The sequence below is a fragment of the Camelus bactrianus genome, chromosome 13 (assembly GCF_048773025.1).
Source record: "Camelus bactrianus isolate YW-2024 breed Bactrian camel chromosome 13, ASM4877302v1, whole genome shotgun sequence".
Lineage (NCBI taxonomy): Eukaryota > Metazoa > Chordata > Mammalia > Artiodactyla > Camelidae > Camelus > Camelus bactrianus.
Window position 1 is genome coordinate 65,378,029 of NC_133551.1, and position 15,833 is coordinate 65,393,861.

At 37.0% G+C, this 15,833-nt stretch overlaps 1 protein-coding gene across 9 annotated transcripts in view; it reads left to right on the plus strand.

The window, feature by feature from the left end:
* EIF4G3 (eukaryotic translation initiation factor 4 gamma 3) overlaps positions 1-15,833 on the plus strand; it is a 327,940-nt gene that overhangs the window by 274,378 nt on the left and 37,729 nt on the right. For all 9 annotated transcript variants that reach the window (XM_074377251.1, XM_074377254.1, XM_074377252.1 and 6 more), the window contains 9 exons: positions 86-232; positions 670-906; positions 1,947-2,051; positions 3,601-3,733; positions 6,608-6,702; positions 8,580-8,673; positions 9,972-10,089; positions 11,827-12,047; positions 13,774-13,892. In XM_074377251.1, coding sequence (XP_074233352.1) covers positions 86-232; positions 670-906; positions 1,947-2,051; positions 3,601-3,733; positions 6,608-6,702; positions 8,580-8,673; positions 9,972-10,089; positions 11,827-12,047; positions 13,774-13,892 — 1,269 coding nt within the window. The remainder of the gene's footprint in view (positions 1-85; positions 233-669; positions 907-1,946; positions 2,052-3,600; positions 3,734-6,607; positions 6,703-8,579; positions 8,674-9,971; positions 10,090-11,826; positions 12,048-13,773; positions 13,893-15,833) is intronic.

Below are 15,833 nucleotides of genomic sequence, written 5' to 3' on the forward strand. Positions count from 1 at the left end.
CAATAAAGAAAACAGCTATTCTGAGAAAATCGTTGAATTTCTGTAAGTAATCTTGCTGCTTTTGCATTTTCCCATCTGGATGCAGCTGAAAGTACCCATGGCAGACAAGCCTGGTAACACAGTGAATTTCCGGAAGCTGCTACTGAACCGTTGCCAGAAGGAGTTTGAAAAAGATAAAGCCGATGATGATGTCTTTGAGAAGAAGCAGAAAGAACTCGAGGCTGCTAGTGCTGTAAGTATTTTCAAGAAAGACAGTGCTTTTGCACTTTGAGTGCTATCAAATAGATTTTTCATGAATTTCATGAGCCGGCTACATCTTCCTGCTACTTCAGTAGTGCCTGTGGCCTTTTCTTCCTGTGGAGATATACTGTATTGATGTTTAGAGGAATGCTTTATTCTTTTTAGTGCCACATGTTAGAGCAACTAAACCTTCTAAGACAGGAATTCAGAACCTAGACTTCAGAGAATTCACTGAATTCCAAAGATCCCTTGAAATGCATGCGAACTTTTAGTTTTCTGAGTAGGTCTGTAGTTGGTGTCAAAATCTCAAAGGCTATCCCTTGACCCCTAGAAAGGGTAAGGACCATGAATCTAAGTGTATGTTTATAACATCTCTTGTGCAGTACCGTTTTCATCATCAAGATTCTGTTACTCTTCCTTCCACAACAGCCAGAGGAGAAGACAAGGCTTCATGATGAACTGGAAGAAGCTAAGGATAAAGCCCGGCGGAGATCCATTGGTAACATCAAGTTTATTGGAGAACTCTTTAAACTCAAAATGCTGACTGAAGCCATCATGCATGACTGTGTGGTGAAGCTGCTGAAGAACCACGATGAAGAATCCCTCGAGTGCCTGTGTCGCCTACTCACCACAATTGGCAAAGACCTGGACTTTGAGAAAGCCAAGGTAAAAGTCCAGAATCTCCGAAACCTCCATCTGGAACTCTTGTCGGTTGCAGAAGAACTCAGACTGTCAAGATAGGTGTCCATCTTGCCCCAGGAGTCCAGGCTGTGTATTTTTCTTCTTTTGTCCTTCTCATTGTCAGTGCTTGGCTAACATGCTCCTTAGCACATTTTCATTAAAGTCAGAAGTGAAGAGGGTCCCTAATTGTATAAAAGCCAGTTTATGAATTGTTCAGATTATTTATCCCTTGTCCTTTTTCTGCATGACTGTTTCACAGGTCATTTGTATGTATAGCAAATTGTGAGCAGAAATAAGGGCAGAAAAGCTACTACAGGCCAGGACAGAAGGTGAGACAGAAATGAAGACTCAGTAGCTTTCTGAAATTTATACTTTAATTAATGACAGAGTATCCAACCATAGTATAAGAAGTCATTAAAAATATTGTAATTCAAACATAACATGGTACTCTCTAAATAAGGGTAAGGAAACTAGAAATGCTTCAAAGAAATAATGTCAGAAATGTTTCATAATATCAGAATCAGCCAAGTTTACATTTAACTGTGACAGAAAACCCCAAGTGTCAGTGTTTTATACAAGATTGAGGTTTATTTCTCACTCATGTAAATGAAGTTCAGAGGTAAGGAATCTGACATTGGTTTGATGGGTAAGAGATCACAAAAAATTTCAGTTTCTCTGGCTTAACAGTTTGTCATCCCTAAGGTGTAGCCCTTGTCCTTATTGACCTCACAACAGAGAAGGTTGGAAAGGGGCAAGGAACACAGTCACCTCTCTTTTAAGAACGATTCCAGGGAGCTGCAGCATGACATTTCCATTTATATTCTGTTGGCCTATAATTAGTCACAAGACCATGGCCAGCTGCCTGGAATATGTAGCCTTTATTTTGGATGTCATGTTCAATGAAAAATTCTACCACATTGCCTTTTGGCTGTAAGTTGTATTCCTAGACCACTTTAAAATTCTACGCGGTAAAACTACTTTTGAATTCCTTACCCAGGAACGCTAATGATTTTTGTCTCTTGCAGCCACGTATGGACCAGTATTTTAATCAAATGGAGAAAATTGTGAAAGAAAGAAAAACCTCATCTAGGATTCGATTCATGCTTCAGGATGTGATAGACCTGAGGCTGGTAAGCAGAACAATAAGCCTACTGCTCCATTGTCTTTTTAGGAGTTGGCTTGTGGAGGATGTCCTGGTACTCACATGTGTAAAAACTTAATGCTTTTGCTATATGACTGTCAGACTTGAACTGACAAACTTTATGAGAGAGCTGTGTGAAAGGACAAAGGGCGTATATACCTCCCTGTCTGTTACGTGTTTCTTCCCTTTATTCTGGTTATCAAACCATATTGTAGTTTTGAAATCAGCCATTCTGAATTCAAACTGTGGTCAATTAAATTTAGTCTTAGATGCTAAATTATCAGGAAGCCTCATTTTCAAAATGAATGTATTTAACTTCCCTGAGCCTTACATTTTAGTCTCTAAGTGAGGATGCTGCCTACCTTGTGGATGTGTTGTGAAGATTCAGTGTGGTGATTATGTAAAGTGCCTGGCTCAAAGGAGATGTTGATGTGTTCTTCTCTGTTGTTTCTCCTATATACTTTCTTGTTCTGCTGCTTTTTTTTTTTTTTTTTTTCTCATTTCTCATACCAGGTACAGTTTTTTACCAATACCATATCCTTTCCCTTTTCCTCTCTTTAACTCCTTCAGGGACTATACTTGCAGCTGACCGTAAACTAGAGAAAGTGAATATAGGCCCTGCCTCTTCCCTGCCCTGCACCCAGACCAAATAGCATTGATGATGGTTCTCTGTCTTGGTTATCTAAGCCCAGATGTGACCTCAGGATCCTTTTTGTTATCAAAGCCACTACCAGTTGATCAGAATTTAGATACTAATTTAAACCTATTTGCTATCCTTGCCTCAAGCTAATATAAATCAATGTTTTAAAACCTCTCCAGGGAGATAGGGAGTATAGCTCAGTGGTAGAGCATATGCTTAGCATTCATGAGGCACTGGGTTCAATCCCCAGTACCTCCATTAACAGAAAAACAGAAACAAAAACAAAACCTATTCATCCATTCTTTCAACCACTGGTACTTGGGTCAGATGTTGAGACTATAGCTGGGAAGGGGAGGAAATGGAGAAATATAATTACAAGGAGACAACCTGTTTTGTGCTTAGTAGAGAGGATAACGAAAAAGTAGAGTGTTATGGCATTTTGTGTAAATACCAGAACCTTGATATGAGAGGAAGAAAAATGCTAGTCATCCCCGATTTAGAGCCCCAGTGGGGTGTGCTATGAACTGAGTAACAATATACCAGACTTAAGTCAAGGCTAAAGAATCTTAATATTTCTTGATTGCTGTTCTCTCTCCTCCTTTCAAAAGTACAAAATGATTAAAAAAAAATACACTTGGGCCAGTCTTTCACTCTTTTTATCCATCAGCTGTTGGAACACTCAGTATACAGTAGCTCAGAATTGACTGAGAAGAATGTAATTCTTTAGCTTTAAAACTGAAACTGTACATAGTGCCATCTGGAAGATGAAAAACTGCCGTAGTACCAGATTTTTATATGTATCTTATAGTTTTACAGCAAAATGTATAAAACAGATTTTCACAAATTTCCTTTTTATTTTTAGTTATCTGGCTGATAACCTTATTTTCTCCTTTTGTAGTGTAATTGGGTATCTCGAAGAGCAGATCAGGGGCCTAAAACTATTGAACAGATTCACAAAGAAGCTAAAATAGAAGAACAAGAAGAGCAGAGGAAGGTCCAGCAGCTCATGACCAAAGAGAAGAGAAGACCAGGTGAGGGGTGGAGTCCACCAGGCATTAGAGAACTTGGGAGTTTGAGGGACAGTTATTCAGAATTCTGTGTTTAGATGTGAAGTGAGATCAGAAGACTAACTTGTAGAGTGGTAATTGGTAAGTAAAGCACCTTACCTGGAGACTGGTTATTGAGTAAAAGCAGAGACTACAAGAACTGAACATGATCTCTTCAACTACTTCTAAGTCAGTATTCAACAAGACTTGAGTCAGTAATCAAGAAGACTGAGCATCTTCTGTATACTCAGTGTTGGTGACAGATATAAAAAGAAGTGGAAGATACAGTTCCTTCCCTCTAAAAGCCTACTTCATCTGGGAAGTCAAAACTAATGAAACATTCGTCAAGCAAATGGAAGATACTATCAATTATGAAATGTATTCTTCACTAAAACTGTTAACATTTAGAGGAAAAGAGATAGAAATCTGGAAGAAATTCTTAACTTGAGGAAGGGACACTTGAACTGGGATGGAAGATATTTGGAAGGAAAGGGAAAATTTTGGTCATGAAATTAAAATGGACATATGCTATAAAGAGGAAGAAATAAGCCTCGTTAGAGTAAAATTTAAGTGTTCAGAAAGAATGGGAAAATGTTTGTCTGGAAAAATGGAGCCAGATTAAACTTTTGGCTTGATTTGACATTAAAGAGCCATTGTATGTTTTTGAGCAAAGGAGTAATATACTAGAGGTATGTACATGTCTGTTGTTCTTCACATGTTGAATCAAGGGGTACACTGAACTCAGAAATGTTACTGTTACCTGAAATGCTAAGTGGAAAGAGGTAAGACTTGATAGTGATAAGAATAAAAAGAAGTAGAAAAATATATGAAGGATGAAATAGAAGGCATTTTTATACCTGAGAAAATAGAAAGTCTGTTGACTAAATTTTGAAACAGTTAGAAGAGGAAACCTTTTTCAAAAAGGAGACGGTCGTTTTCTTTTAAGCTTATCTGAGATGACATTCAAATGAGAGTGCTCATTTTGTCCACTTTGCAATTAAGTGACCAGAGTGGTGACTGGGTCATATTAGCATAGTGCTTGAGAGCATAGACCTGGAGCCAAACTGTCTAGGTTTGAATTTCAGCCCTCCCACATCCTAGCTGTATGACCTTGCACAAGTCACTTAATCTATAAAATGAATCTAATGATAGTACCTAGGATTTGTGAGAGGATGAAATGAAGTAATATAGGTAAAGTGTTCAGCATAGCAGTTGGCACATAGTATATACTTAGTAACCATTAGCTATTTATCACAGACACCATAGAGCTCATAGTGAAGTTCTGAGAGATGAATCCTACAGGGAAGAAAGTGTACTTTTCAGTTTCATAGAGTACCACACTTACCTCCCTCACCCTAATACCTAGCACAGTGCCTTTCAGGTAATGACTTTTATATATTATTGCAGTAGATTGAGAGGGAAAGAGATATGAAAGCCTAATCCATGGAGGATGTCTACAGATGACTAAAGAAAGAACTCTGGGAAAAGTGACAGATAAAGAACAAATTGAGAGGAAGGCATATTGGATATAAGTGTCATATAAATAAGGAATAAGCAAGTCTGTTCATGATCATTAGTATCATTTAGCAAACCGAAAATCAAGAAGTACGTGAGGATGGGAAAAGCTTTTGGATAGACAGTTTAGTGGTTTTTCATTCATTCATTCAATAAATATTTATTGAGTGTAAGTTACTTAATAGGAGAGACAAAGTCCTTTTCCTTATGCAGCTCACATCTTATGGGGCGTTAGGGGGAGACACATACTTAAGTAAAATATATAATTTTATCTGATAGATATATTCTATAGAAAAAATAAAACAGAGAGGGAGTGAGGGTTGCAAGGTTTGCTGGGTAAAGGTTTGCAGTTTTAAATGGGGAGGTTGGAAAGCCTGTTAAAGTTGGTGTTGTTTGAGCAAAGACTTGAGTGAAGCAAATGAAGGAGTTAAGTCATGTGGATATTTGGGGCAAAGGAAATAGTGAGTATGAGGCCCTGAAGCAGCCTTTTTAAGGGTCAGCAAGTAGGCCAGTGTGGCTGGCGCAAAGGGCATAGGGGAACAGTAGTAGAAGATGGGGCCTAAGAGGCAGCGGGTTAGATTATTTAGAGCCTGCAGGCCATTTATAAGGAATCTGTCTTTTTCTCAGAATGAGATAGGTAACAGGAGTGTTTTGAGCAGAGAAGTGACAGGACCTGACTTGTCACACGTTACTAGAGTCACACTGACTCGCCGTGGTGAAAACAGATAAGAGTGAAAGCAGGGAAGCCAACTCCTCTACCAGTCGAGGAGTGTTGCTGGCTTAAACCAAATTTGCAGTGTTGGTAGTAGTGAGAAGGGGCTAGGTGCTGAGTATATTGTAAGGGTTGAACTGACAAGATTTACTGACAAATTGCTGCGAAGTTTAAGAGAAAGAAGAGTCATGAATTTCTGCCTAAGCAGCTTGAAAGTTTGGAGAAGCAGGTTTTGAGGAATGATTGATGCATACTGTGTCATACGACACCATTTAGTGAAATAAACTTTGGGATAAATTATTTCCATCTGATTTTTCCAAAGTGGTCTAATCATTAGCTCTGTAAACACTAGATTTGACCTACACTTGTCTAGCACTAAATCTCTGTTCATTTGTATCAGTTAATTTCTTCTAAGTGAGTAATGTTTCATGAGAAATCGATAAAAGCAGAGTGCTTCTACTTGATATTTTCATGTTGTGGGTATTAAAAAGACTGTCAGCAATGCTTTAACAATTTCTTTTGTCTTTTTCCTTAGTTTTGATTAGAGCTGCTTAATTGAAAACATACTGCTCAGTCTTTCATTGTCAATCTGATCTGAAACAGATGAGAAACTGGCTCTGTTTTCCCTGCAGGTGTCCAGAGAGTGGACGAAGGTGGGTGGAACACTGTACAAGGGGCCAAGAATAGTCGGGTACTGGACCCCTCAAAATTTCTGAAAATCACTAAGGTAAGTGTGTCATTTTAAACACAACTTAAAACAGCCTCAAAACATGACTCTCAAAATTACTTCTCATATCAAATAGCCATATTTCAGATTTTATGGGGTGGTTGTTTTCTAACGCAGATGTATTTCTGCAAGTCAGCATCAGTAAGTGTGTTCTTACATACTTGTCCTAGAGTTCATTTTATTTCTGTGAGGGCTTACTAAGGAGGACAAGGTTAATTAGGAGGTCTGCTAAGGTTTACTGAGTGACTAGGTTAATTCTTAAAGGTATGAGATGCTTAATATAAGAAAGATGATAACAAAACTTAAGAAGCAGTAGTCAATTGCAAGTATGTTCTTAGTTCTGGGGAAGAAGCAGCTACCTGTTAAGGTCTAACCGTGAAAGGAATGAAGGGTTTGCTATATCCAAGGCATAAAAAAATCTACCAGAAGATCTACCAGAAATTATTCTGTGCTAAAGATTTAATATACTCTACTTTCCTCTCTTGAGCATCCATGGACACAATAAGAGGAAGGAATTTGCTCCTAGCAAATGTTTTCATCAGCAGAAGTTGATCACTATAAGCTGAGTGAAGAACCTTGGAGAACATAGAGAAAGCAGAATTACATTTTGTAAAAGTGAAAACGTCTACAGCCCTCTAGGTTTTGCAGATCATTTGCAAGTCTAGTTTGATCCTTCCTTATAATATATTTTCTATAGTTCTGAAAATTGGCAACCTGCCAGTAGAATACTAAAGACAATCTAAAGCTAATGTGAAAATACCAAATGGAAGAGCATGGGTTATGTTGTTTGCATCTGTATGGTTTATCAGAGCACTGCTTCAGGATAAACATTCTCTCTTGATGTCAATCAGCTAGGATTCTGTTGTCTAAGATTCTGGTACATTCTTCCAGTTGTTTATGTCTCAGAGAAGGAATTCCATTGCTGAATACAGCTTGATTCCAATCCACTTCCATTTCCAGCAAGACAGTTTTAACCAAAATCATTTGTCTGTGTTTTAAAATATTGATTCTGTGCATGGGCATTATAAAAAGGGATTGCTGGTATTAAGCCTACATGACTTCCTTAATAGTTTGAAAACTATGTAAATTTTTAAAAATTAGTATATATTCAGGTAGTTATACTGTAGGTACTCTATATAAATATCTTAATAAAAGTTCAAAACCATTAAGCAGATTCATTGTTAACTGGAAGAGATTTGTGTGAAGGCATACCATGTAGCAAGACTACCTTTGCTATGAAGAGCTGCTTTATAGTTTTTGTGTTTTGTGTTTTATAATAACTTGTCTTACATTGTAATTCTGTTCATTTGTACTGAAGTTGTGCTCAAAGGATTAAATCTGAGAGATATCAGGTACCTTAGCTCCCTGTCTGACATTCTGTTCTCTTTTTTCTTATTCCCCATTATTGAGTATTCCTTTTCTACCTTTCCATCCCTGGCCCCAACCTATTTTAGACTTTGCAAAAACGTAAAATCTGTCTTTTGATCTGTTTTCACACAGTCACTTGAAGAGATTAATGAGTTAATTTTGTGGTACTTGTGTATTTTTTTTTTTTTAATTACTGGGCATTATTGTAAGAGAGAAATCATTAGAAACTGCTTACGTTTAGCAAACTAGCATACCATCTTAGAGGACCTGAATGCTTTCTCCAGACCACTGGTTTCTAACTGTGTTTTGTGGAAGCCGGATTCCAAGGAGTCCTTCACAGGCCATAGGAATCTCATTTTAATGTGAACAGCTCCAATTTATGTTTCTTAAATTAGCATTCCAAGAATAATTTTGTTGCTGAAATTGGTTTTATTGCACTGAAAAAAAAAAAGATAAATAATTCTTCCAGAATATTTCCTATAGTTGACTTGTGGTCCCTTGTATTACAGCCCACAATTGATGAGAAAATTCAGCTGGTACCTAAAGCACAGCTGGGCAGCTGGGGGAAAGGCAGCAGTGGTGGAGCAAAGGCAAGCGAGACTGGTAAGCACAGAGTGTCCCTTCTTGGGAACCTGGATGTGGTCTGTTGCACTCACCTTACAGTGCATTTCACAGTCATTTCGTAAATAATTTTAGGAAAAGATCTATAGACTAATCATGCTCAAATTTACTGGTGTTCTAGTCTAACATAATTTGAGGGTTTCTTCCTCAGGAAGAATTCTTAGGTATTTTGAGTATTTAAAACATTTTTTTAAATCATGGTTATTGGGGGAAAAGAGGTGGAAAGGGATAAATTTGGGAGTTTGAGATTTGCAAATGTTAGCCACTGTACATAAAAAGAGATTTTTAAAAATTTCTTCTGTATAGCACAGGGAACTATATTCAATATCTTGTAATAACCTTTAATGAAAAAGAATATGATAACAAACATACGTATGTATATGCATGACTGGGACATTGTGCTGTACACCAGAAATTGACACGTTATAGCTGACTATTTCAATAAAAAATAATAACTTAAAAACATTTTTTTGAGTTCAGTTAGGCTATTTAAAACTTTAATCTCTTAGGTTCCTTTGTTATTGTTCAAAAATTCAACATAATTAGAGAAATTACTGGGAACCCAAATTAAAAGGGAAAAACTCATTTTGCTGCGAAAAACTCATTTTGCTGTGAAAAATAATCTTAATACCCAGAAGCATTTAATTTCAGGGAGTTGTAAAAGAAAAAAGAATTAGATTGAAATATTTTTCAAAATCTTTATCCGAAGTAGATTTTGAGAGATTTGACTTTAAGACTGAAATGTTTGGACCATACAAACACATCTTAAAAACTAAAGAAGCCCACCCAGTGGAAAAAATGTAAACTTCATTGTTAACCTTCTTGCCATATTTCTTCTCTTCTATGTAATTTTGACCTTTTTTAAATTAAAAAAAAATTGTTCACTTAAACTCACATCCGTAATTTTACATAAATGACATCATAGCATTTATGTTAGTTAACTTTTTTTAAGTGAAATTCTTTGTTTTGTTTTTGCTTGCCTCCTTCCTTCCCTTATTTACTACTCTCCCTCCAATTCCCTACCTAGGATAAATTAATTATATTGTTAAAAGAGCAAATGGTTGTAATGAGCAAAGATTCCTAAATTCTTTTTTTACATACAGATTCCTTCTAACAATGTGCTTCTAAGAATATGGTCTATGGACCAGGAGATTGACATTGCCTTGTATTAGGCTTATTAGAAATGCCTAGTCTCAGGCCCCACCCCAAGGAGGCAGATCAGTTAGAAGCTGCATTTTATTCATGTGATTTGTTCTTTTTTCAATCCTCAATACCTATAGATGCCTTACGGTCAAGTGCTTCCAGTTTAAACAGATTCTCTGCTTTGCAACCTCCAGCACCCTCAGGATCGACGTCATCCACACCTTTAGAGTTTGATTCCCGACGGACGTTAACCAGGTAAGAAGCGCCATCTCCATGTTAAGTCAAGACTGACTTGCTTGTCTAGTGGGTCTGTCTGTCCGTCTGTCTCTTGAGAGAGACACACACACAGACACACACACAGGGAGACACACACACAGGGAGACACACACACACAGAGACACACACACACAGAGACACACACACACACACACACACACACACACACACACACACACCCACCCACACCCACACCCACACCCACACCCACCCACCCCTACAGATTATGGTGATAATTCCTATGGATGTATTCCTTTCAACTCTGAAGTTGATCTCCTCTAAGGTGAGGAAACTATAAATTTGGGATGAGGTGGAAGGGAAGCAAGTTACCTGACAAATATCTAATAGTTGGCTCCGCTAAGAAAGCCAGGGCCACCTGAAGACACCTGGAGGCTTGTAGAGGGCTCTCCCAGCTAATGGCTCAGGGTGCTCTAGATGAATCTAGCCTCTCCTGCTGTGACTTACAGGCTATGACAGCCCACCTATATATTTGTCACACTGTTCTTCCTGTTATAGTTGAGGTTGTCTTTTTTTTTAAATATTCTTTATTCTGTTTTTTGTTTGTTTTAAATATTTTTTATTTTTAATGGAGGTACTGGGGATTGAATCTAGGACCTTGTGCGTGCTAAGCATGTGCTCTGCCACTGAGCTATACCCCCATCCCCTCAGTGTTTTTTATTTTTCACTACTCTCTGTATTCTAATATCTTTCTACTTCCATTTTTGTAGGATTCATACAAGTGTTCTGTTGACTGGTTTATGGAGAGTGAATGAGAACATGTGGTATAGTGACAGAGAACAAAATTTTTGATATAAACACTTTTAGAGCTGAGTTTCTTTAAACTCTCAAACTTTGTTTTTTATTATTATTATAATCAGTATGGCTAGGTAGATTTTTTAAACTGTGTTACTGCTCCCTTGGCTTTTGAAGCAAAATAGGCTTAGCACAGGTCAACTTTGTAACAGTGATGTAGACTAGCATTGAGCATCAGTTGTGCTATTTGAGGTCTTTGTGGCTCTTTGCTCGGCTATAAATTTCCCCTGATGGCTCTGCTTTTTGAGTACTGAGTGTTTTTTCACGGTAGTTATATACCGTTGTGATGCCTCTAAGTCTTTCCTCTTTTCTCCTTTTCAATTTGCTGATCTGCCCTGGGCCAAGGAATTGTTTGTCTAGCTGGTTAGAATTGTCTGAAAGATGACTAGGGAGATAGGAAGATTCTCTCTTAAAATGAATGAAGTGTGTGACTGGCTATTCAAAAACTGCTTCTACTATTTGGTTCTCAGATATTTTCCATGTATTTGAAGTTTCTGAATAAAGTATTATTGTAAAGTTTCTAAGATGGTCATACCATGTTCTTTTGGCATCCTGCTTTCCTTTCACTCATTTAGCTCATACGTTCATTACTGTCTTCTTTTTTCTTAAATGACTTTTTAAAAATTAAATATTAAGGAATCTCTATTGGCATTTACAGTTTTCAAATGGTATCCCTTTAACACTTAAGAAGTTAAAGCACATCTTAATATCCTCTTTAAAGCACTGATTTTACTTGTTTATATAAATAACTACATTTTGGAATATAATTGGTGCCTCACATCTAAAGTTATCTGTGAAAAATTCTTCTGCATATTTCTAGAACTTCTTAGTGTTATTTTATGGTTTGAATACATGGAGGATGAGGTAGTGTTTATTTTGAAAAGTGTTATTTTGTCTTTTAAGTCGTGGAAGCACAGGCAGGGAGAAGAATGATAAGCCCCTTCCATCTGCAACAGCTCGTCCAAACACTTTCATGAGGGGCAGCAGCAGTAAAGACCTGTTAGACAATCAGTCTCAAGAAGAGCAACGGAGAGAGATGCTCGAGACCGTGAAGCAGCTTACAGGAGGCATGGACTTGGAGAGGAGCAGCACTGAGGCTGACCGAAACAGGACCAGGGAGTCAGGTGAGAGACTTGATATGAACAGATGCAGATGAAGATTTGGGCCTTAAAAAAGGAGACTTTGTGCTTGAGTAGATTTCGGAATCAATACATGTCAACAATATACACACCATTGCCTTAAAAGTTAAAGATATCTTCATAGTCTTACAGTTCTCACTCCTCAAGTATCCCGTGTTCAGCAATTTGTAAATTTTTCCCTTTCACTATTAAACGTGATGATTATGAGGTTCTCTTGCTGTATATTAAGCAATATTAATTTTTTACAAGTTCCCTAAATTATACCCCACTGTGCATTAGAGCATATATCCTTTGTAGAACCCCTGAAGTACATGAAAATTCTAACATTATTGAGCCACTAAAAGGCAAACCAAAGAGAAAGTATCAGATTGTCTTTTGTTACCTTCATCTTGAAGCCTCTGTGGTATTTAACATATGTGTGCTTAGAGGACCAACTCAGATAATGCTCTAAAAATTGCCTCATGTATTTAACTTGTCTATGTTTCAGTTTTCTCATCTGTTATCCAGGGATAATAAATGAACCAACCTTGTAGAGTTATTGTGAAGATTAAAAGTGAAATTAATACCTGTAAATACTTAGAACATTACCTGATAAATACAAAATTTGCAAAAGGTGTTAGATGATGATGATGATAACGATAGTAATGAAAAATGGTTTTAAATCTTAATCCTAAAGTCATACTGGTTCTGTAACATTTTCATAGCTTTCAGTTTTGTTTCACTATTTAAATTGTGTCTTCCAACTGATAAAGACTTCAAATCTTTTAGCTTTAAGGACATGTGGCTCTTATCTGTGCTAGGTATTTGGGGAACATAACAAGATAGGATATGAAAATATCTTGTGTGTAATAAATAATGTAGCACAGCTGCCCTCTGTATGTTTACTGTCTGGGTCATTTGTTCATTCACCACATGCACCTGAACACCTGGTGATTTCTGGGCACTCGACCCCTGCTCTGGGCCTTCAGTCTGCTGGATCAGAAAGAACTTTATCAGATAACTCCACAAGAGATTAAATGAAAGTACAAACTAGAAGCATGCTATGAAAGAAGGAAATATAATTCTAAGAGCGTACTTAACAAAGGAACTGACTAGAATTGACAGAGAAGGGTATTAGGGAAGGCTTCCCTCTGGTCTAAATGACCAACAGGAGTCAAAAACAGATTTGAAGGAAGGAACAGGTGTGGAGCAGAGAGAAAAAGCATTCCATATAGGAGGAGCACCGTGAGCAAAGTGTTAGAGTATCAGCAGGTAGAACCATGGCGTGTTCAAGCAACTGTACCCTATTGTGCAGGTCTCGTGTGCTCTTTTTCATTGAAGCCATGGAGAGGAATCAAAATACAGAAAGGAAATGGAGTATAATCTATAGAAATTTTGAATCATTATGTTGTGCACCTGAAACTAATATTATAAATCAACTGTACGTCAGTTAAAAAAAAAGAACAAAAAAGCTCTAATTATAAAAATGTATCATATCCCTGTATCTTTCAGTTGCTGTAGATTATGAAATTACTTAGTGTATATCTATTCTAAAATAAATGTTTCTGTATTCTGCTTTTAGGTGGCTTGCTCTGTCAAATCTGTATCTACTTTAATGCTTTTACTAAAAAAAAAATAAAGTAACAATACATAAATATTATCCACCATAATCCCACCGTTTTAATGATAACTTTTGTCATTTTTACTTTCTTATTCTTTTTAACCTCACTAGTAGTGAAACCAGAGATTCCAGCAACATCAGTCCCCGATAAGCCTACATTATCAGAGGAAGAGATGGAGAGGAAGTCCAGATCTATCATTGATGAATTTCTACACATTAATGATTTTAAGGTAAATAAAAAATTTTTTTAAAAAAGTAACAACAACACAGAAAGCCCTATGACAAGAGATACAGTGACTTGGTTCTGGTCTGAATCAGTTGGTATTGTGAACTGATGAGATTTAGAGGGAGTAATCCAAGTTCTGTGCAGTTCAGTTTGCACAACTCTGATGCATTTCTGCCAAGTACTCTCTTTTAAATTGATACTGTAGTTCATAAGCTCAAATGGCAGGAAGGGAAAGTGGGTATTAATCCGTTCCCACTATGGAATAACGAAATTGACTTTGGTATTAATGAAGACAAACAACACATTATTGTTATGAGGTATTTTTGGCTCCCTATATATTACCTGTCATGATCTTTACAGTCATTTTATCATCATTCTCAAATTAACTTTAAAGTACAACTGACATTACTTTTTCTTTATTTCATAAGTGGAAAACTGAGGCACAAAGGAGTCAGTCATTTCATTGTAAATTGGTAGATTTTAAGATCCTCATTTTAAGATGGTAGTGAGTAAGGTACACATACTACCTGACTTCATGAGCCCTGTAGTCTAAAGGGAGAGACAAACCATGAACAGATAGACTCCACAAAGAATTATTCAAATTGTAGTTATAATAAGTGCCAGTAGACCTAAGGGGTCTTAGGAGAGATCATATAATAGGGCCTAGTTTAGGGATTTGGAGTCAGCAAAGGCTTATCTGTTAAACTATTTGTCACATATATTAACTACTTTTGCGTTGACAAAAGCTTGCTGAAATTACCCAAAATTTAGAAGTAGGAAGAAATTTTGATGATGAGCAAGTTGGAGAGAAGTACTTTGCAGAAGCCCTTGAAAATGCAGCAAATATAAGTGAACATTAACTGCAAAGAGCTGAAGAATAGACTTCATATACTGTGGGGGTTTTTTTTTGTTTGTTTTGTTTTGTTTTGTTTTGTTTTGTTTTAGTTAGATTCCTGGAAAATGAGGAGTATTCTTGTAAATTGGCAGCACAGATTTTTCCTTGCATGGAAGTAGGGAAATGTGAAAGACTTACAAGAAAGTGGAAGGACTAAGAAAGATGAAAAGCAGAAACAATAAGAAGAAAGCAGTAGAGATTAGCTTTAGAAATAATTTGAAGGATATACAAAGTCAGTGAGCAACAAATACTTTGAAAGAGGAGAAGTATGACCCTGTAATGAACCCTGTAATATTACACCTTAGTAACACTTAAGTGCAACGGGAGGATCCTTTGAAGATTCTTTAGCCCTAGGCCAGGCCTGCAGTATGAAGGGACAGAGTCAGTTATGACTCATGAATTTCATCATGCAGTGTACAAGGCAGCTTCAGAGTGGCAGTAAGAACCAGGTAATAATGTTGGGCATAGTGAAGGCTTACTCTGTGCTAGGTGCTGCTGTTCTATGTATTTTGTATATATTAGTTTATTTAATTCTCATAACACTCTCTAGATGTTAATGTTATTATAGTGGCCATTTTTACAATAAGGAAACCGAGGTGCAAAAATACAGAGTAACTTGCTCTAGGTCATACTGCTGATGAGTGGCAGACTTAAGATTCAAAGTCCACTTCTAGTTTCAGAATGTAAACTTTCTATACTTTTTCTTACTACCTTTGGGGTATTAGTGTGCCTTGCTAAAGGCTTACAGAGCTTATCCTAAAGAAGTTTTTTATTCTAACATTTTAATAGGTGGCATTATTATTGACAGTAATGCAAATTAATACATATTGAGCCTTTGTTTTGTGTTCGGCAGCATATCAAGTGCTTGTGTACACATATTATGTGCAATCCTCACAGTAAGTCTATGATAGGAAGTCAAGGCTGAGAGATTAAGTTACACCCCTAAACTCACACAATAGTAAGTAAGTGGCAGAGCCAGGATTCAAACCTACATTTGTCTGACTCCACAGTCTGTGTTTTTAGGCTCTGTGATATGTATTTATTGAGTAC